Source organism: Hypoxylon trugodes, assembly GCF_022578975.1.
Source record: "Hypoxylon trugodes strain CBS 135444 unplaced genomic scaffold F4822scaffold_4, whole genome shotgun sequence".
Classification (NCBI taxonomy): Eukaryota; Fungi; Ascomycota; class Sordariomycetes; order Xylariales; family Hypoxylaceae; genus Hypoxylon; species Hypoxylon trugodes.
This window is the reverse complement of record NW_026250019.1, coordinates 2,537,778-2,563,077: the sequence shown is the minus strand read 5'-3', so window position 1 is coordinate 2,563,077 and position 25,300 is coordinate 2,537,778. Positions and strand designations below refer to the sequence as shown.

The 25,300-nt window shown below is 47.3% G+C and overlaps 9 protein-coding genes across 9 annotated transcripts; 4 read left to right on the top strand and 5 right to left on the bottom strand.

Moving 5' to 3' along the window:
• Positions 1-597: 597 nt before the first annotated feature.
• F4822DRAFT_220538 (Pkinase-domain-containing protein) lies at positions 598-3,710 on the top strand. Its single transcript, XM_051453987.1, has 5 exons — positions 598-1,138; positions 1,216-2,051; positions 2,136-2,757; positions 2,811-2,965; positions 3,017-3,710. Exons 1-5 carry the CDS (start codon positions 732-734, stop codon positions 3,307-3,309), a joined length of 2,313 nt encoding a protein of 770 aa, XP_051315777.1. The 5' UTR covers positions 598-731; the 3' UTR covers positions 3,310-3,710.
• Positions 3,711-4,054: 344 nt separating this feature from the next.
• Positions 4,055-6,249, bottom strand: F4822DRAFT_400465 (FAD dependent oxidoreductase). The gene is made up of 2 exons (XM_051457864.1): positions 5,777-6,249; positions 4,055-5,495 (listed from the first exon to the last, which is right to left on the bottom strand). Exons 1-2 carry the CDS (start codon positions 6,032-6,034, stop codon positions 4,167-4,169), a joined length of 1,587 nt encoding a protein of 528 aa, XP_051315776.1. The 5' UTR covers positions 6,035-6,249; the 3' UTR covers positions 4,055-4,166.
• Positions 6,250-6,393: 144 nt separating this feature from the next.
• Positions 6,394-9,020, bottom strand: F4822DRAFT_400460 (domain found in IF2B/IF5-domain-containing protein). The gene is made up of 3 exons (XM_051457863.1): positions 8,450-9,020; positions 6,953-7,799; positions 6,394-6,895 (listed from the first exon to the last, which is right to left on the bottom strand). The coding sequence occupies exons 1-3, from the start codon at positions 8,474-8,476 to the stop codon at positions 6,726-6,728; spliced, it is 1,044 nt and encodes a 347-aa protein (XP_051315775.1). The 5' UTR covers positions 8,477-9,020; the 3' UTR covers positions 6,394-6,725.
• A 426-nt stretch (positions 9,021-9,446) lies between these two features.
• F4822DRAFT_220462 (uncharacterized protein) lies at positions 9,447-10,551 on the top strand. The gene is made up of 3 exons (XM_051453986.1): positions 9,447-9,797; positions 9,857-10,237; positions 10,298-10,551. Exons 1-2 carry the CDS (start codon positions 9,578-9,580, stop codon positions 9,958-9,960), a joined length of 324 nt encoding a protein of 107 aa, XP_051315774.1. The 5' UTR covers positions 9,447-9,577; the 3' UTR covers positions 9,961-10,237; positions 10,298-10,551.
• Positions 10,552-11,303: 752 nt separating this feature from the next.
• On the top strand, positions 11,304-12,347 carry F4822DRAFT_428346 (DnaJ-domain-containing protein; the record flags this gene model as incomplete). The annotated part of the gene is made up of 1 exon (XM_051460895.1): positions 11,304-12,347. One exon carries the CDS (start codon positions 11,304-11,306, stop codon positions 12,345-12,347), a length of 1,044 nt encoding a protein of 347 aa, XP_051315773.1.
• A 2,084-nt stretch (positions 12,348-14,431) lies between these two features.
• On the top strand, positions 14,432-16,905 carry F4822DRAFT_220320 (glycoside hydrolase family 72 protein). The gene is made up of 4 exons (XM_051453983.1): positions 14,432-14,876; positions 14,936-15,507; positions 15,562-16,002; positions 16,060-16,905. The coding sequence occupies exons 1-4, from the start codon at positions 14,747-14,749 to the stop codon at positions 16,282-16,284; spliced, it is 1,368 nt and encodes a 455-aa protein (XP_051315772.1). The 5' UTR covers positions 14,432-14,746; the 3' UTR covers positions 16,285-16,905.
• F4822DRAFT_220369 (S-adenosyl-L-methionine-dependent methyltransferase) lies at positions 16,737-18,746 on the bottom strand. Its single transcript, XM_051453984.1, has 7 exons — positions 18,673-18,746; positions 18,516-18,611; positions 18,394-18,435; positions 18,238-18,332; positions 18,154-18,166; positions 17,552-18,099; positions 16,737-17,468 (listed from the first exon to the last, which is right to left on the bottom strand). Exons 2-7 carry the CDS (start codon positions 18,575-18,577, stop codon positions 17,296-17,298), a joined length of 933 nt encoding a protein of 310 aa, XP_051315771.1. The 5' UTR covers positions 18,578-18,611; positions 18,673-18,746; the 3' UTR covers positions 16,737-17,295.
• A 2,411-nt stretch (positions 18,747-21,157) lies between these two features.
• Positions 21,158-23,130, bottom strand: F4822DRAFT_443033 (TauD-domain-containing protein; the record flags this gene model as incomplete). The annotated part of the gene is made up of 3 exons (XM_051463064.1): positions 22,175-23,130; positions 21,774-22,112; positions 21,158-21,711 (listed from the first exon to the last, which is right to left on the bottom strand). The coding sequence occupies exons 1-3, from the start codon at positions 22,482-22,484 to the stop codon at positions 21,158-21,160; spliced, it is 1,203 nt and encodes a 400-aa protein (XP_051315770.1). The 5' UTR covers positions 22,485-23,130.
• A 238-nt stretch (positions 23,131-23,368) lies between these two features.
• F4822DRAFT_443031 (S-adenosyl-L-methionine-dependent methyltransferase) lies at positions 23,369-24,947 on the bottom strand (the record flags this gene model as incomplete). The annotated part of the gene is made up of 5 exons (XM_051463063.1): positions 23,369-23,566; positions 23,651-24,003; positions 24,077-24,256; positions 24,313-24,645; positions 24,708-24,947. 5 exons carry the CDS (start codon positions 24,945-24,947, stop codon positions 23,401-23,403), a joined length of 1,272 nt encoding a protein of 423 aa, XP_051315769.1. The 3' UTR covers positions 23,369-23,400.
• Between the last annotated feature and the right edge of the window lie 353 nt (positions 24,948-25,300).

The following is a 25,300-nucleotide window of genomic DNA, read 5'->3' as shown; positions in this document are numbered from 1 at the left end:
GTGCATGCGTGTGGTTCGATATTGACATGTGAGTTTGAGATTTTGGTAACCACTTATAATAACCATATCGGATAAGACGGGTCTTGTCCAACTTTTTCTTTTTCTTGATTTTTGCATTCATTGTCATAGGTGCTTTGTTTTTTCTTCGATTTCTTACTAATGAACGAATTTGGACTGATCGAAGCGGTCAATCAGATTTTTCAAGGGTTCAAGTTAGTTTCAGCCCCGCCAATTTCTAATACCTCAGATTTCTTAAACAGAACAGGGAAGCTTATCAGGCCATATGTCCAAGTTATAAGTTCAAGAGCCTCAACGCACAAGACCGACTTCATTCAACAAGTCGGAAGTTTAGTATCTGGATTGAAGTACTAGGTACAAATAGTTCGGATTGAAATCTCGAATAAAAGCAAGTACTATCTACTAGTACTTTCTCTGGGTTGAGCAGCGCTAGCGGCTGGCCCTAACCACAGATACAGAGTTTCCAGCCGCATTTAGCGCCAAGGTCCCAAAAGTGTCGCCAAGCGTGCATCGCTACACTGCTACCAAGTACGCTATATAACGCTACAGACGCTACAGCCCCTACAGCCTATGCTCCACTCTCCGCCCCCTGTCTCCCGACCCCGGCTCCCGGTCCCTGGTTGAGAGCCCCTCGCTCGTTGAACGTTACTTCATGACGATCTCATCAACCTCTCCATCGTCCCAAATTCTCCTAGCCACTCGCCCTCGACAAGATGACTTCCCGAGCGTTTGACGAAGAGGAGTTATCCATGTCTCTATCACCTTCCTTAATCCGACCCAAGAACAATGGCGGCCCTCGAGTACCCGAGATTAACGTCACACGCCCGACAACCGATGGCTCCAACGGCAGAGCGAGAGCAGCTAGTCTGCTATCCGAACAAGCGTCGCAGAATCGCGAGAAATCGAAACTCGACCAGCGAATCGGTGCATACAATATAATAAGGACTCTGGGTGAAGGTTCTTTTGGAAAAGTCAAGCTAGCTGTACACAGGTCGACCGGTCAGAAGGTCGCTCTCAAGATTATAGCCCGCAAAAAGTTGATTAGTAGAGATATGGTTGGTCGCGTCGAGCGAGAGATCGAATACCTACAACTTCTCCGACATCCACACATCATCAAACTGTAAGTATAACAGCTTTTCGAAGGCTCCGGTTCTCCGGTTCGAGATGTTGGTTTGCTGATTGCTTGATTGTTGGTAGCTACACTGTCATTAAGACACCAGCCGAGATTATCATGGTCTTGGAATATGCGGGTGGGGAATTGTTTGACTACATCGTTAAGCATGGTAGGCTTCCAGAGGACCAAGCCCGCAAGTTCTTCCAGCAGATGATTTGTGCCGTTGAGTATTGCCATCGACACAAAGTAGTCCATCGAGATCTAAAACCCGAGAACCTGTTACTCGACGATAATCTCAACGTGAAGATTGCTGATTTCGGTCTAAGCAATATCATGACCGATGGAAATTTCCTCAAGACAAGCTGCGGCAGTCCTAATTATGCGGCACCAGAAGTTATAAGTGGGAAATTGTACGCCGGACCAGAAGTCGATGTGTGGAGTTGTGGTGTCATTTTATACGTTCTGCTTGTCGGCAGACTCCCCTTTGACGACGACCATATCCCCAGTCTGTTTTCCAAGATTCAGCGGGGAGTTTTCACCGTCCCACATTGGGTCCCATCTGATGCAGCGAGTCTCATCCGAAAAATGCTGCAGACTAATCCTGTGCAGCGTATTATCATCGATGAGATCAGACAAGACCCTTGGTTCTTGAAGGACCTTCCTGTATATCTTGACCCGCCAGTCGAGGAGTTCCTAAATACCGGCGTTGATCCCAATAGGGCCATTAGGCCAAGCGACATTGCACCCCACGCTCCCGTAAAAGTTCAGGAGAAACTTCACAATGAAGTTACCGAGAAGATTAGCAAAACGATGGGTTATGGTAAACGTGATGTTCAAGAAGCCCTTGAAGCCGATGAACCATCCGCCATTAAGGATGCATACATGATCGTCCGTGAGAACAAGCTTATGCAAGTAAATCGTAGGTTATCTTTCTCTTCTATTAAATATACCCCGGTCTTCAATTCAGCTACAAGAAATCACGAGTATCGCTGACGTATTACAGCTGCTTACGGTACAGGTGCTGACAATCCGTACTTTGCTACTTCGCCCCCAACCGCCGACACCGAGGAACAAATGCGAAGCGTCTCGGAGGCTATGGGTAGTACAACACTAGACAACAGACGAGATTCTCAACCGGATTACCCCAATGAATCCCAAGCCAGTCCTCTCGCCGATTCCGCTCGTTCCACCACCTCGACAATCACAAGCTCTTCTCCCCGTGGATATGTCAGCCACGTCGGAATCCTTCCGACTAGTCTTCCATCCCTTCATAAGAAATACCTTGAACGCCAGAATGCGGGCGTGGAGGAACCACTGGATGCCCAGCCAGTCCCCGATGTTCCCCTGCAACCTAGAACCCCCGCCGAGCAGCAAGAGGCAGCCCGACGCCTTAAGCCTCATTCCAAGAGCGCCATGAGACTTGACGATAGCCAGACACATCCACAAACAATGACCCCAGTCGCGGCCAAACGAACCAAGCCAGTTCGCTGGCAGTTCGGTATAAGGTCCCGGAATGCTCCATTCGAAGCTTTGTTATGCATATACAAGTCTTTATCTAAACTTGGTGCTACATGGGTAGTTGATGAAGATTACGAGAAGATGCATGGGGATGGCGCAGCAACACCGTACGTATTGCGAGGATATTTAACGAGATATAGTAAGAACTGACTGCGCGTAGGGACCCGTACGTGAGCAAAACGCTACACGATGGAGACATCAACCCATATGAGGGCTTGTCGCCCGATGAAATCGACCTTGAAACGTTTGACCCTATCAAGTACTACAGGCTTCCCGCTGATCCATGGCACATAGTATGCCGCTGGAAGAAAGATGGTGAGCCAACTAGCCTATAAATTATTAAGCACGAGCCTAACAATACTATAGATATCCGAAGGACATCGGTTTCTTCCGGCCATTCTACCGCAGAAGCCGCTTCGGACGATAATACTCAGATCATCTCCGTCATGGATAAGCGAAAGCAAGACTTTGTTTGGATGCGAATGGAAATCCAAATCTACGAGATGGACCCTAAGGAAAAGGTCTATCTCGTAGACTTCAAGTGCACAGGATATGAACGACTTGATGGAACTCTACTGGAAGAGAAGGCCGTTATGAGCCCCTTCCCTTTCCTCGACATGGCAGCCAAGCTAATTATGCAATTGGCCGAGGCGGATTAGAGTCATCATCCCTAAGGCGAGACTCGCCTCCCTGGAGCTTTTCAACATCATCGTGACACAAATTTGTCTTCAGCCTTCATGAAGATCGTTTTGTGTTACTACTTTCCACTTTCGATAAACTTCTGAATCACCACAAACCACCTTTATGGAATCGATGAACTACTTGGCCGCGTAGCTCAGTTGAGAGACATTGCGCTGGATTTTGGTTTCCTATCTTCACACGAATTTGTTCCATTAAATACCTGAATTTTTACTTCTCGTACGGCTACTACCAGATGCCGAAACACCCCCTTTTTAGACATACTGGAAACTCACGAACTCCATACTTTTCGCCGGACATACGGGAAAACAGCATCGGCACTGGAGAGGCCGAGACGGGAATGGCATTTTACTTTTGATGCGAAAAGAGAAAAAAATGGAAATGTATACGGGATCAGGGAAAGCATATTGCGTTGGAGTTTTTATTGAGTGCGAAACGTACAGGGAAACGAATGGAGTTTGTTATACCCCCGGAGAAGAAAGAATGACGGATGAGAATGTGGCGGTAGGGGAGAATCGAGGAAGTCGAACGTTTATGAATAGGAAAGGGGAGAGGAATAATGCGTGCAAGGCATACTTTTCATTCTTCCTTTTCGACTTCACTTGAGGATTGACGTAAATAGTCTGAATAAAGACTGTGTTTTACGTATACCAGTTAAGGATTAGCATATACAATGAATATGACACCTTGCCGATGGATTGCAGATCGCGTTTATTTTTATATGCAGCTACATTGAATGTACCTACTCGCTTCGTAGGTGAATGTATATAATCATGGTCTACAGTTCTTCCATAAAACGACAACTACATGAATTCATCTACCCCCTAACAGCACCAAAATCCATATATAAACTTCCCTTCTCATCCACAACGGCAACTTCATCCAATAACCTTGCAGCCAAGACCCGATCCTCAGTGAGTTCATACTCAGGCGGTAGATCAACTTCCACCTCACCACCTTTACCATCATCGCTAAGTAATATATCAACAACAGCACGAGCGGATAAAACCGCATTCGGCATCCCGTGGCCGGTATACCCGGCACATACATATAACCCAGATCCACCGCCTAGACCCTCGGGGACGGACCCGACGAAGGGATGGCCGTCGCGGGTGTAGCCCATTATACCGGTCCATTCGTGAGTTGGGGTGAGATCTTGTTTCTTTGTTTCTGTATCCCCTTCTTTCTCATGGTATAACGATAAGTCAACTACACTACCTAATTCCCCCCTCAGGTACCAAGACACGCTCTCATCTACACTACTATCATCCCAAACCCCGACTCCGCGCTTACGCGCGTGCTGTCGGCCTCCGCCGAAGATTAGGGATGCGCTTGGAGGTGGCCGTTGGATTAGGTAGTCGTCGCGCGAGAAAGCGGCGTTGGGCTCGCCGACTATGTAGTATGTATGTCCGATATCGAGCGGGTGATCGGTGGGGACGGATGGTTGTTCTGGGGGTGTTAGGGAGGATACTTGGCCTCGGGTCGGGATTATTAGGTCGCTTAGGGAGGGCAGGAGGTGGGATGTGTAACCGTTGGTTGCGAGGAGGATTTGTGGGGATAGGATGGTGCCGCGGGGGGTGTGGATTGTCCATATTGATTGTGGTTTGGAGGAGGAATTGTGGCCGATATTGGATAATTCGGCACGTGTGAGGCCGGTTACGGGGGTGTTGGTTTGCAGGTTAAAAGAGCCCTTGGAGCTTTCCTCGTTGTTGGCGGCGAGCAGGCGTTCGAGAACGAAGGATACGAGTTTATATGGCCATAGACTTGCCGCGTTCCATTGGACTACAGCGCCTTCGGCGTTAGGAACTCGTAGGCCGTGAAGCGTGAGTTCCCGCCGCTCGCCTTCGAGGAGATAGGCTGGGGTGCCTGATAATTCGCCCTCGGCCTTGCCTTTCTCGCCCTTGGTCACTACGGCAACATTGGCAGCTAGATCTGGGTAGTTATCAGATAGGTTTGCGACGATTTTCTGCGCGATGGAGAATAGTTCTGCGGAGTAGAAGGCGTGGACGCCGCTTGTGGAACGCCAATCGCATGGGATAGAGTATTCCTCAACTAGGCTCTTAAGGTAGAGAAAGTTGCGTAGTTCAAATGAGGCGATGTGTGGCTTTGAAGCAGCGTATATTGCGGGTTGGCAGTGGCCTCCATTCTGAGTTGGTATAAGTGTTAGTAAGTGTTGAGAGTTGAAATGGTATATGAAATACTGAGATAGGAGAGATGATGTTATAGATATGGAGTAGTGGTGTTGTTCCCTTTTTCCAGACCGGCTACGTTTAAATCCGATATGAATAACCACAACAGAACCCCTCGTTTTCGTATAAAAGGCTCAAGTAGAAAAAGGCATCAGCTAATGTAAACGGGGGCCGAAGTGACACCACCCCCAACTTCGATACCACTCCTGTCACCCATTCTCATATTTGCTCAACTCACCCTTCCAGTAGCTCCCCAACAAGCTTCTCTCGCCTCCAGCATAACAACATTTAAATCCGGCTTCTTCTCTTTCAAGAAGTGCGCCGCGAAACTCCCCGTGATGCCACTCCCCACAATCACTACATCAGCAGAGCGGGGTAATTCCTTGGTCGTCCGGTGTCCTAGTAGTTTCCCCGAGGGTTCCTTATGCCAATATGATTTTGTCGAGTTGTCGACCGGTAGACCGGACTGGCCCCGTAGAAGCTGACCCGCTGCCATGTTGATTTATGAGAGAACTGTACAGCTCGCTCTTATTACGGAACGGGAGCGGGGTGAAAGACAAGGTACTCAAAGTGTTAGAGTCGTCAAAGTAATGTAAACCGAAATTGAAGGATTTTTACATCTAAATAGGTTGGCTATGTTCTTTATTTCAATATGTGTAAATCGAGGGTCTTGTCGAAGAATCGCATATGAATCAGATCGAGGTGTTGAAAACATACCACATCAACAGATGGCAACCGGGAAAGTCAGGTAGGGAACTACGTAATTACGCAGGGTCTTGCAGCTGATGACAGCTTTTGGCAGCTGACACTTATTTTCACCTCTGTCTCGCAATGAATTACTTCTCTGGTTGCTGTCAGGTAAAAGAGAAAGTTTTGGACTATTTGAAATACCTCACGTGTAGATAGTATGATACGAACAACACGGGCTCTTATAATATATAGTACGATTTAACACAGCGCTTACACTAGACATATAAAATTAGAAGTTTCAAAGCGAAATATCACGGGGGTATTCCCTATTCATAATCTCGATTCTTCGCTGGGAAATAATTGCCAATGCCATTTTTCAGTCTAACTCCTAGGAACTATTACCAGCAATAAGCTCCATGACTCATCTGAAAAGAAACCCTATGAACATAAATCCCAGCGTACCAACAGCAGTATTCTGCGTAGGTAAGAAACACAGCTTAACCTTGCATCTTCTTTCTCTTGCCGACTTGGGCGGAGAAACCAGTCTTGATAGCGGTAACTGAACGGCGTGATCCGCACGAGTTGCATGTGATGAAGTAGAGACGGTTCTCTCCCTTGTTAAGTTCAGTGTCAGGGGATCGGCAGGTCTTGCAGGTTACATATTCGACTGTTACAGATTAGCAATTAAGACCGGCACGATGTATGTTGATTAGAGATGACTTACTGATGTATTTTCGCAACACATTCTCGATCTGCTTCTGTTGGAATCGACCCTTGATGACCAATCGTCTGCTGCCATCAACGGAACCGTTCGTACCCAATTCGGCAAACAGGTAGGCGGTAACGTGTTCCTCGCTTCGCTTCATTCGCTTGGTAATCTCCTGGATGTTGGCGAAGATAGTCTTCTTGTTACCTTCACGTAAGCACTGAGGAGGTGGGATCTTGTAGCTTCGTGTACCGCTTGAAGCGTGGTCGGGGTTCTTTTGCGCCAGTAGGCTGAAAAAGCGACCAAGAAGTAGGTCGTAGCTGATAGGTCGAGTTTCGTCGTGGCCCCAGATACCGGTGCCCTTCTCCATATCACCAGACTGCTCGGTGCTCTTCGATTCGGTAGCACCTTCTGCATCGCCTTCCTTGTCTAGGTCGAGAGCTGCAATCTTGGCAGCGAAGTCATCGCCCTCTTCACCCTTTGGCGCCTTCTTCTTTTTCTTCTTCTTGAGGGTTAGATCCAAACCACCAGCGTCGGCGGCGCCATCGGCGGCACCATCGCCCTCTGTTCCCTCACCATCCTCGGTCTTCTTGGGCTTCTTCTTCTTTTTCTTTAGAAGATCAAGGCCACCATCTTCGGTGGTGAGAGGGGCAGCATCATCAACAGGAGCTTCTCTCGAATCAGCAAAGGCCCCAAGTGCAGCTGAAAGCGGCGGCGTACGGGGTGTGTGGGACAACGCTGTGTCCTTAGTTTCATCGGAAGCCATGGTGGATATCTTTCCGTCGGGTTCGACTACGAGGGCTTCGGAATTAAAGACGACAGACTTTCGTTGCTTGCGGTCGGGGATGGAGGGACGTCGTTCCTGCTGGTTAGAAAGTAGTGTCAATAAATAAATCAATCCCGAGATCGAATAAAAAAAATGAATTAAAAAAAAATATGTTCAGAGCGCTCTCAGTTATTTCCGGGGATAACTTCGCTCCAATAAAGAAAGTTGAAGTATGGAAATATTGAGGCCGAAGAGAAATGCCGGATTGTTTGTGTAAGTGTAAAGGGTGAGAGGATTGATTGTATGACTCTTCGCCTCGGAATTTTCAATGTGGCATCCGAGACTGAATTGTAGTGGGGTCCACAAGTCCACAGGTACGTAAGACATGTACCTTCAATAAAAATTGGAGGGGCAAAAGAATTGATTAGCCAGAATTGGCTTAACGTCTTTTTGTTAGACCCCTCGTTATCGCTAGTGGGGGGCTTTTTTGGCTTTTTCCCCAGTACGGCTAGGGCATAGGTCGGGTACGGATTACAGCAAGGCACTTGTACCTTAGTGGAAGATAGAGGGGGATGAGGTATGAAGTATGAGGTATCGCATGCATTTCGGAAAGAGGGAGGGGTGTTGCGAGTGACACTTTCAAACTCCGTATCCCGATCAACGGATGACAGATGACAAGTGAAGTTGTAAAGCGATTAGGCAATTTGAAGAACATTGGAAATAATAAGACAAGTCAAGCCGAAACTTACAGTATCTGCAGCCTCTGTTGCATCCATCCTTGCTGCTTTGGGTGATATGTATCGTTCGTATCCTTGCTCTTTTTATATTTCTTTTCTTATTTTGTCCTTTTGCTAAACAATTCCGATCGTACTATGCCGAATCCTTGATTTTCAGAATCAGGAATATCTTGCAGATAGTGGCTTTAAGTGGTGGTTGATATTTGTGGCAAGAAAGACGGCGTGGTGGGTTGGTATTGGAAGCGGTGGCAGAAAGATGGGTGGTGGTGGTGGCAGTGGTGGTGATGCAAGTCCTCTATCACTTGCACAACTTTTCTTTTTTAGCTTGACTCTTAGACGTTCGTGTGGGAAAAGTCAAATAATAATAGGTTTAATGGGGTTTGGTGGAAGTTATGAAACTTTAGAGGGAAGATATGAGAAAAAAAAAGGTTGAGCGCAAGGAAATCTCCCCTATGACGTTTAAGCCTTACGATGGAGAGCAGATCGGGAAGGATGAGTCTTGTTCGCCTTCAATTTTCTCTACCGCCTCATTGGTGGTACCTACAATGTACATACAAATTTGGTCTTCCGAGAGGTTCCTTCCCTTCGCTAATATTCCGTTTCAGCAGCCAAGCCCAGGGCTGATATAGTGGAAGTAACCAGCCAGCTGTGACTCAGTTGGGTACCTACCTAGGTAGGTAGGTTTTCTGACCCCCACATTGAGTAACGCTTCAAATCCATCAATTGGATGTTAGATTTGCCCCCACTTCGGAAGTAAGTTGACTTAACTTGACCAATAAGGTTCCCGATGTCGGTCGGCAGGTAATCCTTGATTGACTCCGTTAAACAGGTACGTATTCTCTTGGCTGGCTACGAAGCTCACCTTGCAACAACACATGCCAAGCAGAACGACATCGTCTCTCAACCTCTAGACACGACAACTCAACACTACTCGCAATATACAAATTGAGTTGTAAATCGGGGAAGAGCTTGAGGCTCTAGTTTTAGGTTGTTCGTAAGGCTGTTGGGACCCAATGTATCGGATTTGTTAGCAGTAGCGCATCGTCCGCTACTCTCTGCTTTCTCTCTTCTCCCGAGCCTCAAATACATAAAACGACACGCGACCCTCTATCAAACCTCTTCCACCTCCGACGTAGCATCATGTCTCTCTCCGATTCCTTTACTATACCCGATGTCCCGGAGTCCGACCACGATGACGTCGACTCCCTCCCTTCCACCTCTACCGAGAGTTTCGCATCCGAAGACGATTACGATGCGCAAAAAGAGTGGGAGCAGAGTTTAGAGCAGTTACAACTTCTCTTAACTATGATACTAGTACCGTTTGCTGGAAAATACCTAGGTCGCAAGTTTGCATATTGGAGTATGGTCTCGACCTCCCTCTGTTACATGTCCTTGGGCTCTAACATCAGTTCTACACAGGTTGGGCTAGATACATGGAATGGATGCATAATGTCGAAATACGGTGGACGAATAAAGCAACATTTAAAGCTTCAGGCGCGGTAGAAGCAGCGGCGACGCTCTGAAGGGGGGCCGGAGGGACCGGGTTTCTGGTATGTTAGGATTCGCAAAAAGGGATATTTGGGAGGCATAAACCGGACGGCATCCTATTTGTGTATAATGGCATTTACTGTGGATATACAGGATAGTCTCTAGAATGTGCCATCTAGAGACGCAAAAAGTAATTCGAGAATACATCTCATATATCCCTTTCCTCCCTTTCGATGGTTACATGGGCCGCCTTCGGGGTCATTTTTAAGTCAACCCAATTCCTCAACTCGAGGGTATGGCATCACAATGGTTGTAAGTCCTTCATTATCTTGTTTTTATGGCTCGTTCGGGGACCTAAACTTGTTATGGCAGTAGGACGATAATTTTCCCCTTGGTCCAATTGTGGGAGGTATCATTCAGAATCGTCTCGTCGAGGGCCACGTTTGAAGCTAAGGATAAGCACGACTAGTTTATTTAGCCAATAATGTCATAGTGGGAAGCCTTGATTTATTTCACGATCCGCACTTTACCATATTCAATGCTCTGAGTGGCGAGAATCCCATCCACAACAGCGTCTCTCCATTCTACGATCTACCTCTTCAATTATCATAGGTCCATAGCCATCTAGCAGTCCCCGCCCAACCTACCCAGTGTGAACGTTTTTATTAATAGGACCCGGAGTTGGGCGTTATTGTCAATTTCAGCCGCATCAAACGTAAGACTCCTAGATGCCTAGGCATATGTTTGCGTACTGATACAACCAGTTACGGTGCCCAAGCATCTCTTTTCAGAAGCTATAAGAGGTATAGGTGGAGACTAGATCTCATTATCACCCCTGAGTTGTTTGAACCTCGATGCAGATGCCGGTTAAGTTTATTAGGATGTGACCTGTCAAATTGCTTACCCTCGGCATGTAAACCAGTTACAGCACATATACAACGTGGTAGTTGGCATCTTACCTCGTGGTTGACGTTACGCCTGGCGCCACGGTAGCCGTGGGGAAGAGTCGAGACTGAGCTAGAGAGTAGTAGCACAAGTTGGGTGCCGGCAGAAAATTCACACGTGTATCGTGTTGTTAGATAACTAACTACCTGGGCGAGAACAGAATTAGGATATAATAACAATCACTTCGTTAAATCTTGTGAGTCCTCTCGAGAATTGTACTCAGAATCCAACTACGAAACCATGACACTACCCTGTTCAAAATCACTTATGCTGTTCTTCGCATGCAACCCGAAGCATAAATACTCGTCCAATGGCTAGATTACATCGGAGATCATCGCATCCTAGACTAAAGACAAAACGTATAAGACTCCGAAAATCATCACGCAATTACGACGAAACAACTTTAATACTTTTCACAAATACGACACCCACAATGGCGCGACCAAGATTCCCAGATTACGATCTGTACAAAATCCTCGACGTCGAGAGCGACGCCAGTCTAGAAGACATCAAGAAGGCATATCGGGACCTCGCCAAGAAGTACCACCCCGACAAAGCCGAAGGCGGAAACACGACCGAGAACAACGACCGGTTTCACCGAATCCAAGAAGCCGGCGAGATTCTCCGTGACGACGTACTTCGAGCCGAGTACGGTGAATACCGCGCCAACAAAGCCAAATACGGCGAATTCCGCGATCCGAATAAGGAAGATTATTTCGGGCCTCGACGAAAGCAACGAAGTGAGCGGAAAGATCGTACTGATTTCGGCCGAGACGATACATACGAACCGAAGCCGAATCGAAATAGCAAGCCGTACTATGAAGACTGGAATGAGAGTTATTTCGATACCGAGCAGGAGTCCGGGGAGGAGGAATTTCATTACCATTTCCACTTCCAAAGCAGCCCGCCGCCATTCTCCGCGCCAGGTAGTCCACCACCGCCGCGTCCCCGACACCACGGATCTCGCCCCGATTTCCACGACCAGTGGAAACCTCGTCAACCTGATGGTCCGCCCGTTCAACTAAAGATCGAAGACTACATTGTAGCCATGCGAATCCGAGTCGAGTTGAGGCCGCTATCTCGACAGCTAGACGCCATCTGGGCAGACATCGACAGCATGATCCACAGCTTCATGGCGTCTTTCACATTCGCGCTCCCGCAGCAACAAAAATGGCAAAAGATATTCCTCGACGTCAACACCACTATGGACATCGCCTTTGGCATGTACGACAAACTCCACTATCGTCTTCAAGACGTGGAAACCGGTCGAGGTATGCCACAAGCCGCTGCTCATCGACTACCGGAGATGCTCGCCGTCCTCCAAGCCCACGTCACGCGCATGAAGTACGCTACCACGGCCGCAAGGGTTATTTTCGAGAACCTGAATAGTACATACGAGGTCCAGCACACCCTCTTTGAGGACTTAGCCATACGGCTCAAGATGTTCGCTGCCCCCGTTATTGCTCCTCCCCATTAAGGGGCTTGTAAGACGAAGTGGCTGTACCAGGCAGGGGGTGTATCAAAATAGGAGTTTGGGGAGAGAGGGGACATGGTATAAAGGAGTTGAAATTAAAGGAATTAACGGCAACAGAATGTCCCGGTTAGGGCAGCCCCCCAAGACGATCTTCATAGTTTGCGGAACCTGGAATTATCGGCTATAGTATAAACCTTCCGACTGAAGTATATAATATAATATATGTCATAATATTAACATGAATTTGAATATCTCACATTTGGTAGTATAGTGGCGCTTTTGCTTTTCGGGGTTTTCTGACGTATATAGGTACTTTTCTCCAAAAACTTGGTCTTTTATCGTATGAATAATTAAACGCAACCTTTGTCCTCGAATATTTGGGCTATAAAACCTAATAAAGGCCTCTAGTAAGGGGGCAAAGAACAGTGTTTCGATAATAGTACAAAGGTATTACATAATTGTATAGAGATTGTATAGACTTATGTTGTCTTAATGTAACCTAACTTGATATATATGGTTAGTCTATATAGTAACTAGACCCGAGTAAAGAAAAGAGAAGAAGCAATATCTCGAACCCTGTTGAAAGGCTTGTTAAAAGGGCAACCCATGGACCTCAACACGTCGTATCCGTATCATCGTTGTTCGATGCTTAATGGATACGCTCCATATACTTCAAACTGACTGGCCCAGTTTGGTTGCACTAGCACTTAGAAACTTGTCTTGCCGGTAGTGGCCGGCCACGATAGTAGCATGGAAGCCGGCTTGGTACGGGGATCTGAGAACCCGAGGGCCTACAATGAACCGGTAGCCGTTCGTCAACGAAAATGAGAACAATCCTTAATAGAGAATATTCCTGGTCTTTTTGATATTCCGTGCCTTTACTAACGGACATAACAGTTGAAAGGAGGACCAATGGTAGGGTCGGTAGGGTCCGAAGGAGGCAGTGCTGATTCAAGAATTTCGGTGCCTAATGACCGCTGACTCGCCAATTTTGAATACGAATTCTGGTCTCACTCAGTCGTTGAATCTGCAGATCTCTTCCTATACCAATTTGTTTATTCTTCCAACATGCTGATATTGCTGTAGTTAGAATAGAACATTTTATGCGAGAGGTATTTTGTACGAGCAAGTTGGTAGGTGATAATACGTGGGACGGGCGGATAGTTGGATAAGATAGCTAACCGTATTAGATAATCAATAAAACCACGCGCTCTTCCTCGATTACGGGCATCCCTCTCTTTTCGCAGTCAATTTAAGCAAGAACGGGGCTCGCGAAGGTAGGCGGCGTTCGCACTTTCATGGTATGATAGCCCCACTCATACTACTATGTGAAAGTAAAAAGTATCGATGTATATCCGTATTATTTCTACAACCACCCTCCCGTCTGCTAAATTGCTTGCTTTTTAATCCACTATATGCGGCTACTACGTAACGGACATGCTGGATGGGACGGGACATACATGTATCGGACGTGCATGTACGAGGTACATACGTAGACATATGACCTTTCCAATTTGTTGATTGTACTAATTCGCCTTCTTAATACAGGTTCATAAATTTGGATTGAATTTATAACATACAAAGGTCGTTTGTTCTATTTATTTGTGGCATTTATATTTCCCATTAATCCCTCTAAAAATAGTTGACTGTATTGTATGACAATGGGAGGTTTAGGTACTTGAGCTTATGTATATCAGATGCACAAATCAATTTACACGTTGCGTGCCACAACATATCCTTCATTTCCACCACCCTCCAATAGCCTGCTATGTATAGTTTAGCTCGGCGCCGTACGTGCGGGAGGGATGTGTAGCTTCGTGTTTTATGCACGTACGGATAATTCTTCCTATGGTTCCCGGTGGCACAAGATTCCAAAGACATTGCGGACACGCCCTCCTCCTTCCCCCTTTGAATGGTCTTAATAGTGCTGATACTTCCTTTTGGTTGGTACATGGCTACATGTATGTACATTGAGATCCCCTTTCCTTGTTCTAAAGTATCTCCAAATCAAGGAAGGGGCTTCGCAGTATACAGATGTAGTACATAATGTACCAAGTATCGTCCCGATCATGTCTCTCCATTTCCATTTTGTCTCTTCTCCTTCCACGTCAAGAGTTTTCGACTCTCCCTCATTCGTTCAACAACATTTCTGACTTCTCCCGTCTTCTCCCTTTTTCTTGGACAACTCACTCGTTACTGTTGTCCCCTTGTATTACAATACAATTCTTGTTTGTAATTCGATTTTTCCATTTCCACGTCTCTCGCTGTTGATTCTCGTACATCCCTCACTCGTTCGGGATTGCAAATTTACGTACCATCATCTTAATTGGTGACCACTGTTTTGCTATCTGGACAGATCATTGTAACCAATTGACCATTGGGCGACTGGTATTGATATAACTATGCGCTCGTTCGCTCTCGCGTCCGCTTTGACGGCGGCGGCGAGTTTGGTTCACGCGGAACCTACTCGTACCGAAAAACAGTTGCCCCAACGCGCTGATTCTCTCCCCACCGTGACCGCATCTGGCAATGGTAATAACTCCGAGGACCCCTCTTCCATAGAATAACCGTAAACTGATTGTAAATGTTAGCTTTCTGGACCGGCGACACCCGATTCTATGTCCGAGGCATTGACTACCAGCCGGGAGGCTCTTCTGCTAACATCGACCCTCTCGCTGATGCCGACACGTGCAAGAGGGACATCAAGGAATTCCAGAAATTAGGCGTGAACACAGTCCGTGTTTACTCCGTCGATAATTCGGCCAACCACGACGAATGTATGCAGGCATTGAGCGACGCCAAGATCTACCTCGTTCTCGACGTCAACAACCCGGCCTACTCCATTAACCGAGACAAGCCGGGCCCATCGTACAACGATGTATACCTCCAAAGCGTCTTCGCTACCATTGATGTGTTTGCCAAATACTCCAATACACTAGCTTTCTTCTCGGGAAATGAGGTCATGAATGACAAAGCCGACTCCGTGAAAGCCGCCCCTTATGTCAAGGCCACAACTCGTGATATGCGACAATATATCGGATCACAAGGCCACCGCAAGATTCCAGTTGGCTACTCTGCTGCCGATGTTAGTGATAACCGCATGCAGACCGCTTTCTACTTCAACTGTGGTACCGACGATGAACGAAGCGACTTTTTCGCTTTCGTAAGTATTCCAAGACGCCAACCAGCATCCCTCAAGCTAATGAATCTCTTATAGAACGACTATTCCTGGTGTGCTCCATCTTCTTTCCAACAATCGGGCTGGGATCAGAAGGTTAAGAACTTTACTGGTTACGGTCTACCCATCTTCTTGTCGGAATGGGGCTGCATAACGAACGGCCGCGACTTCGAGGAGTTGAGTGCGTTAATGAGCGACCAGATGTCTTCCGTCTACTCGGGTGGTCTAGTGTACGAATACAGCAGAGAAGAAGGTGACAAGTTCGGTATTGTCGAACTGTCCGGAAACTCTGACTCGGTTAAGGAGGACCCCGATTTCTCCAAGCTAGAATCCGCCTTATCCAAATACCCTGCCCCCACTGGAAACGGTGGCTTTACTTCTACCACCAAATCAGTCGCATGCCCGACCCTCGATAACATCTGGGATCTCGGCGACTGGGGTGAGAGTGCGCTCCCGGCGATGCCCGAAGGAGCTCAGAAGGTAAATAGTCAATTGAATTCCCCGTGAAAAAGGGATTATAAACTAATCGGCTCGCAGTACATGACTGATGGTGCTGGCAAGGGTCCGGGTCTGAAGGGCGACGGCTCCCAAAACGCCGGTGGTACTTCGACCGGTACCGCTTCCCCCGGCTCCGGGTCGGTGACGGCAACCGCATCTGGTCACAACGGTAGTGGCCGCCCAGCTCCGCCAATGGACATGAGCGTCTTCGTCCTTACTGGGGTCGTTGCCGTGTTCACTCTTGTCGGGACTCTCCTATTGTAGGGGGTATCCTTTCGCTTTTCTCCGAACTGAACTTGCATGGAACGGATAAATACGAAAGCCTGATAAAACAACTTCGGCTTTGTGCGGCTTGACAAGCTTTATGGAGTCGACAATCAGGTCCGCATTAGGATGGATCTAGGACTTACCAGGATTGCCACCTATTATGCTACTTACAGTAGTACTTAAAAACGCTATGTATAATTAATTTCGGGGCGGCGTGAACCCATGACGACAATGTGACTGGGTTTCCCGTACGCCTTGCAAGGCTTTATTAGAAAAAGAACAACATATAATTCAAACATGGGGAATAGGGTGGGATGGGTCGATGGGTGAATGGGTGAATCGATGGATATTAGATGGCATTCTGGAGCTGGCCTTACTAGAGGACGAAAATTCACAGAAAGTTGTAGGTGAAAGAAACAAACAAGATGGACATAGTTTTGTTCTACGGAGTAACAGCTATTGAATTGAGAACTCGCTTATATCCGATTGATTGGCCCGTGGTTGTGGCCTATGCTGTCGGACTTGTCTTGTGTGTTGCAGAGTAGAAAGCAAATTGAGGCTGGTCTATCCCACTAACTTGAATGGCTACTTTTATTCATTCCGCACGGGACGATAACTGCTTGGTGACCTTGAGGTTGATTTAACGATTCTATGATTTGGTATTAAGAAGATGCATGTAGATATGCTAGACTTTTATCCCTCTCGCTCTCTTTCCGCTCTTCTCCTCTCATCTGTTCAAGACAGATACCCTTATGTCCCATAAGACATAGATAATATAGTAGTAGATGCTGATATGATGGTGAGATGCCGAAAAATATTAGGGGTTTCTCGTTAGGTACTTATAGTACTGTAGCGCTAGGTATGTGCTGGATTCCATACGGAGTATACACCTCTCTTCTCCTCTCCCTTTGGGTTGGTAGGTATTAGATATATAGAGCTGAGCCGAATCCCGAACGCGCAACGCCAAATCTTCAATTTTTGCCGCCCAAAGCCTTAAGATGATCCTTATCACCTCACATCACTACTTTTGACGTTTAGAGGTTTCCGCCCGAATACACATTGTATTTTGATGTACGGTGTTTTCCGTGGGTCACGGAGTTCTCTACGTAAGTGGCTTAAGTAGATGGTTACTTGCTCGTGGGACCAGCCCAAGCCCTTGATGTAGAGGTATAACACGAAGCCTATAGAATTAGATGTTAGTCGTTCCTTGAAAAAGTGGACATTGACCCGTGAGCGTGTCAACAGCACTTAAATAGACACATACCCTCCATTCCCTCCTCCATAGCTGCCCTGCCATAAAGACCTACTTCCCTTTGCCGCGGGTCTTTCGAATAGGGCGCTAGCGGACACTTGACGGTGCGTTGGACGATATCGACGAAACCAGCACGGCGAAAGCCGCTCAAGATAGTATCTCGCTCGAGCATATCGAGAGGCCTAGGACCTTGCCCGCTTTTCGCGCCGTATTTATGATTCGCTTCTCTAAACAGATGGGCCCATGCCGAAAGGGCGGATCCATCGCCTTCGCAAACGGAGTCGTCGTCGCTGCAGATAAATATCGAGGGTTCTACGGCTTCGGCCCAACCGCCAGGCTTGCATGCACGGAACATTTCGGCGTATAGTGCATCCCAGTCACGAATCGCGCCGAATAAGTATCTCGCATGAATAAAATCGAAGCTATTGGGTGCAAATGTCCAGGGAGATATCGTACAGTTGTCAATCTCGAAGCGTAGATTTACGGGAACCCAGTGTGGTTGCATGGGCGAGATATCGGTTCCTATCACCTCACATTTCGGGTACGCATCTGCAAAGTCTCTGTAATGAAGTGTTAGACGGTTAGCCAGAAGGGGAGTGTGGAGGGTTATTCACATCGCCCAAGTTCCTAAGAGAGGGGAGGATTGTTAGTATGAAGCAGCAATGGTTTCAGTTAAACTAAAGGCAAGCTTGCCTCACCTGTTCCGCATCCGACGTCCAGCACCTTTTTGGGTTCTGGACTAATAGGAGCCATGAATAGTTTGTCGTCGAATAATACCGTGAGCGTATGGTGGCTATTCGGCGCATCGGAGTTAGTATTTGAAATCTTCGACCATCGTAAAACTTGGTACCTACAGAAGATCCATAGAATTTGCTTGTTTCTCATCGTTGGGTTCCCTAGAAAACCGAGCGGCGAAAAGCCGATACCATTAACCAAATGCCATGATAGCGTTCTATAACGGAAGAGTTACCCGTACCAGTAATCGGTGTTGCCCTTCGCGCTATGATATGTTCGCCCGTGCAACACGCGATACTCCATAACGCTGGCCGTGAGCGAGGCCGTTGAACACTCACTATGTACACCATTGTCTTTAGTACTGGATTTCAGATTTAGGATCTAGAACTTTTACTCACGGCTCATCGCCGAGCGCCGAATCTAATTCAAATTCATATTCTGCCTAAGAACCGCGGGTTAGATGAAGGCGAATATTGACCGACGCCAGAACCCCCCAACCCGGAAAGCGCCGGATTAAGACACCGTACCTGTGATTGTATCCATCTCGATATACGAGCCGTGGTAGAAGAATCCGTCGGTGATGAATCGCCAGCAGCATCTCGTGAAGGTGCCTTTGCGGACGGCTTATCCTTCGGCGTCGGTAGACCTTGCGCCATCTCTGGCAGCTACAAGCCAACCAAGACGCAAGTTCGACCGAAAGCGAGGAATCATGAAAATATTGTGGGGAAGTCAATTGAAGATTGCCCCAGTACGCATGTAGCTAGTTAGGCAACCAGTAGGAACTAACAATTATACGACGAAAGGTGAGCTGGAGTGGGTAAGACGATGCAAAAAGGGTTCTAAAGAAAATTAGTGGAAGTTCAAAAAGGAAGAACTTCGCGTTGAATTAGATCCTCCTACGCATCGGAAGCTTACTCACCCAAGTATGGGGCACTTGGCTGGTAGATATGGAGGCAGGCTGGCAGGTGACCATACAGGTCTCCTTTTCCAGGGTGTTCCAATTGCGGAAATCTATAGGTACCTACCTAGGTAGGGGTTTGTCGTTGAAGAATACGCAGGGGATGCCACATCTGTGCCACAAAGGACTAGGGTGAAAACAGTGAAGCGACAACAAAGATCGACAGTTTAAGTAGTGAAGATACTTACCACATGCTCCTCCGCGGACTTGAGGAAGATGGAGACCTGAGACGTGATGTGCTTTCCTCCAATCCGAGATCCTCTCCCGCTCCATGTTGATGATCACTTCTTCCTTCATGAGGAGGAAAATACTTTGAGCACACCTCTCTGTTGGTAGTTTCCCAGACTTTAGGATCTTAAGGTATCATTGAAAAGCAGGGAAGCGGACATTTCCATGGAATTCCCCGAAGGGCTTCGATGACTGCCGACAAAAGCACCAAATACGAATAGGGCTAGCCCGGGTCCGTGGATGTGGATTCTGCAACGCGCTTCATCGTAAGCAGAAAGGACCGGGGACCCCTTGTCTGATAGTGACGGTAACGCTGACGCCCGCAGCAGTTCTGGATCGGGCGAACATACATAAAAGGTAGTAGGTCGTGAGATTGTGGCCAATCCGCTAATTCGAGGCGACGACTTCTTACGTCGAATGAATAATAGAGCGTTTGGGGTCCAAAGAGAGTGCGATGACAAGATGGCAGGTACTGCGGGTGTGGCGGGTACTAGCCAGGGGAACAGACACCTTGACGGAAATAGTCAACCAAGCATACATGGGTGCGTCCCCTGACTATTACGTCCAAATATCGTGTATCCTCGGTGATTTGAAACGTAAATCCATGTATCCGGAAATGTTATAGGTACGTTGGGCATTGCGGTCATAAGGATTCTCAGATAATTCCATTTCTCTCCATTGCGCACGGTTCTGTTATTTATTTTAAGCTGTCTTCGCATCTCGGATAAAGTCCCTTGAGGGTAGGAAAAGCACGTCAGTCTATCGCGTACGCCACTGATTTAATCCGATTCCCCAGATAAAGGCAGTAGTGCTGTAAGTTCCCAGTAGAGGACACAAATTTCTCTTCGCAGGGTTCAAGCATTCCATTGTTATTCCTCCTTTTTGTCTATTAAGATCAGTTACGTCCGCCTTGTCAGATAAGTTGCCGGAGATTTAATTCTCTCGGGCCGATAATTATGACTGGTCAATCGTGTAAGATGCTTCGAGGGAAGTTCGTGGCGAGCTTAGAAATGAGAAATTGAAGCCTAACCCACCGCCCTGGTTGGAGTCATTGTGACATTATGATATACCCAAGTACCTTTATAGCGCATGGATTGGTACTTCCAGAAAAAGAAGAGGTGTTGGTTTGAACATCAATTGGTTGAAGGAAAAGAACTTTTGAAAAAATAACATCACTCAGTCACTCCGCGGACGCAAAGATATTATCCCGATCGACTAACAAAGGTTAATCGGTCCCATCAACTCTAATGTTAGATGCAGGTACGTTGTGATTTGGGGGAGGCACCTTTGATTTCTCCTGATAAGAAGGCATTGTTTCCCGTTCCCGAGGTCGCTCTTCGCTCTTTCCAAAGAAAATAAAAATGTGAGTAATCATTTTATGCAAGTAATGTTACACAACATGACCTTGTGTAATGTATCTAGGTACCTGAGGTCAGGTGAGCAAGAAACAATTACTAATCCTATAAAAAGCAAAACTTCTCTCAATTCGCGCATTGTCCTAGTTTTTTCATCACGATGATTTTTATCCGAGATAATCATCTTCGACGCAATGGAAACGGGTTCGGAATATTACGACTTAATTTATTCCTTGAAGTCTTGGCGCAAAGTTATATACCAAGTAGATACTTGACAACCAACATCGGATTTAGGTACTATTTAAATACCTAGTCCTACTCCGACGAGATACTCCGCGCCCCTCACGCCGCCTTAGCCACCTTCTCAGCAGCCAATGCTTCCCTTCGGCTCTTGCTCTGGGGGTCGAAATACGGCCTCTCACCCAGACTCACAGCGCGCGAGCCCGAGCGTTCTCCGAGCTCAGGATCATCAATATAATCTGGAGTCGCGGCATGGTAGACACTACGGTTATCCCAAATTGCCAAATCATTAACATCTTGCCATCGAAGACGTACTTGCAAGTCATGGTTCTCGACGATGAGTTGCGTGAACCAGTTTAGGAAGTGCTGCGACTCAGGCTCGGACAACCCATGGATGCTCTTTACGTGGTGGCCGACTGCGAATACGCTCTTCCACCCGGTGACCGGGTTCGTGCGGACGACTGGGTGCACCGCTTCGAGGACTTCGCCGATGTTTTCGGGAGCCCCGCGAGGCGCGGAAAAGATCTTGAAGTTGTTGCGCTCGGCTGTTTCGTTGAAGGCTGGTTGCGCGTAGTACGCTGTTAGTGTGTCTAGGAAACCGCGCAGAGGCTTAGAGATGCGGTCGTAAAGCTCGTAGCCTGAAGCCCAGAGGGTGTCTGCCATAATGAGTTAGTAACTCGATTTGGTTAAGTTTTCGGCCCGAAGAATAGCTACATACCTCCACCGGTCTTAGGTAGCTGTGTGAGACGCAGAAGTGCGTAGTCGCTAGGAATGGGCTCAAAGGTGATGTCCGAGTGCCATTGGTTCCTTTGCGACTGCTTCTTCTCAGCCCAGACGGCGCTCTTTGAGTAGAGTTTCTTGGCCTGCTCTGACGAGATGGTGCTAATCTCATCATCCTTACCACCAAGATCGCGCCCGGAGTTGATGACAGGGTGAATATGAAGTCCGGACGTAGAGGGCTTGCCGGATAGCTGGCCAAGTCTCTGAACTAATTCTTTTTGTAGCTCATTGTCGATTTTGTCTTGCTTGCGGAAGAAGACTACGCCTCGTTGTGATACTACAGTAGATTGGTAAGTCCACACGATTTCCATACTGTGGGGAGAAAATTCATTCCCGTACCTGTGATAGCCAAGTCGCGGAGGAGCTCGTCTGAGTTTGGCGCTCGTAGCCATTCAGCTAAATCTACATCTACGAATTCTTTTCCAATTACAGGTGTGACATCGAATTGCTTGAATTGGTCCAGAGCGCCGCTTAGCTTCAGGGGCTCCTTGTGGGCGGTCTCGAGCTTAGGCAATTGGTCCTCTAAGTCCGTGCTACCGACCGCAAGGCCATTGTCGGCCTTCGGGGCCTCCTTCGTGGTCTCGGGGAGGACCTTTTGCTTAATATGCTCGGCAACCGGAGCTACTGTCTCGGTAGCTGACGGCGACATTTTGAAGGTACAATGTGAGTGAGTAGTGGGGTATCAATATTCAGGAGTTTAGTGATTCAATCAGAGACGAGATATTTCATTCACATCACATGGTCCAATGCCAGATTATATATAGGTAATCTAATTTACTATACAATTTGCATCAATATGCCGAGTCCGGACAGTTAGTAGATGGCGTGAGAGGGACCATTCTAACGTCATAAGTCTGGGCGGCATCTTTGTGAGCGACAGCCGCCCTTACAGCGGATTTGGGGCTAGATCACGTCTTTGATCTGATAAGCTTCTTGCATGCAGATGGTATCGCGAGATGGTGACTGGCGAGGCGCGTCGCCGATTCGCGATATTGGCGGTGGTGACAATACTGCGGGGGATTGTGAAATCTTCGACCAGCCTGACGTGCTCGACCGGACAGCCCACCTCCACAAATAACATTTCCCTTAGAACGACACCCGAAACTTCGAAACTCCACTAAAGCAAACAATTGAGGCTGTGTAGATGTCGTGTTACATAGCTTCCTGAGTTTAAGTCGGATGATTCGTCGAGTTGTTGACGCCGGAGGAGTCACACCATTAGATCGTCCAAGTCAGAGATCTCTAGATATAGTAAATCCTGGGGCCCCGGGGTATCGAATTGCTCCGAAATAGGATGTCTCAATAAATTTCCCATGCGATGAAACTCTAGAACATATTCTCTCATAGTGCGTGCATATGTATAATATCTGTTAACAATAGAATTTTGTCATGGACCAATGAGTGCAATTCATAGAATTGATTGGCAATGCTATACTATTTTTTATAGACTATTAAGCTCACCACACCTTTTCTACACTACTCCTTATAATATGCCATACTAAAATCATGGCGCTCATGACGCGGGCAGATATACTATCTTGGGCTTCACCGTCGATAAACTCCAATTAGTTACCCTTCCACTCAAGAACGATAACCCACATATTCGAGCCTTCTGGTCTCTTCGCCTCTAGGAACTCAAATCGCTCATCAGCACTTTTGAACAGTTTCTTCCAATCATCCAGCTCTCGCTCGTGCGAATTCTGGAGTTCCGCCATCGTAAGATCTAGGTCCCTATAATATGATATTCGTGTAAGTCGTCCGTGTAGAACACTGTAAGATTAAGTATATCATGGATGAAAGAAATCAAGAACATACCGTATCCTCAACTCCTCAAACGCCCCCACAGTCCCCGGGACCGGTAGAACTTCATCATTAACCACGATTTTCGCACCGGGTCTCAACGCCGGGATAAGATTCTGCAAGATTTTGACTGCGTACTTATCAGACCACTCATGGAAGATCCAGCGGAAGAAGTAAACACCCGCGCCTTTCACGGGCTGCTCCGAGGTAAGAAAGTCGTAGGACTGGAATGAGACGCGCTCAGCAACATCCGCGGGCGCATCCTTCTTCGCAGCTTCGACTACAGGCTCGAGGTCTTGCACCACAAAGGAGAGGGACGGGAAAGCGCGTGCTAGTGCGAAGCTGGCGAAGCCTTGAGAACCACCGACCTGTGCGGGAGAAAATATTAGTTAGCATACGCGAGTAGCATCCAAAGTAGATAGGGGTAAGGGCTCCACATACATCAACAACCATCTTATCCTTCCCCTCCCCCCAAGCAAATCCATCCACGATATGCTTCAACTCATACCCCGTCCTCCCCGTAAACGCACTCATCGCATTCGCAAACCTTCGCGCCCGTCCCGGATGTTCAGAAAAGAACTCATAAAACGACTTATCCGTTCGATTCGACAAAGCGAAACCCTATCTTATAATTAGCACCCACCAACCCAACTCCCCCTATCTTCAAAAATACATACCGTCTCATTAGGCTCCTCCGACCCCGGAAACCGTCCCAACGCAAAAACACTGCACGTTGCCGCCCTCCAAAGCTCCTCGGTATTAGCGCCCACATAATCACTCACACCCCTATCCTCCACCAAAATCCTCGACGCAGCACTATGCGCCACAACGCCCGGTCTAGGCTCACAGAAAATACCCCGCGCAATCGCGTGTCTAACGATTTGCTTCGCACGCACTTCACGGATGCCTGCTCGCGCCGCGATTTCCAAGAACGTGGTTTCTGAACCGACGGGAAAGCCGTGGGCTATGCTTAGGTGCGAGATTGCGTCTTGGCTTAGGAGGTCGTTTTGCTGAGTGCTTATTAGAATTTATATATTTTCTGGAATTTTGGAGTTTGGGATTGGAGGTTAACTGAGAAATTCATAAGATGCTCTTTAGGCCCTAGAGCTAATCGCCGGAGCTCTGTGGTGTCTTCAATGATAGAGATGCGTGATTTTTCGATCTCGATTTCATCTTTTGGCACTAGGGTATCTAGTGGCCCGTCTACGTCGAAGGAAGGCGTTAGGAGGTTGTGAGATTTGAGGTATTCATCTAATTTTATTGTGTTGGCGGCTATCCTAGTGGATAACTCGACGATGCGTGTGGTAGACATATTTTTTGGCGATATTTGATATCGAGCTTATGATGTTAGACAATCCTGTCTGTAAGATAAAAAAGGGACGGAATAAATGTTAATATAGTTAGGCTGCGCCGCAGTGTTGCCTACAGGTGGATATCACAGGTCGATCTTCACGACTGAAGTTGGTAGATCATACGAAGTAGTCCATGCCACCCTTTCATGATGTAGTTTTAAGCTGAATATGCAGTAGAAAGAGTGAAGCCAGGGAGGTAGGTAGATACGTAGGTTGGATGCTATGAAAAGCTGTTAGGTATACTCTGTTGGTTGTAAATGGAGGTGTTGGGTTAAAGTATATTAAAATGCTTACGTGCATGCTTGGAGGACTC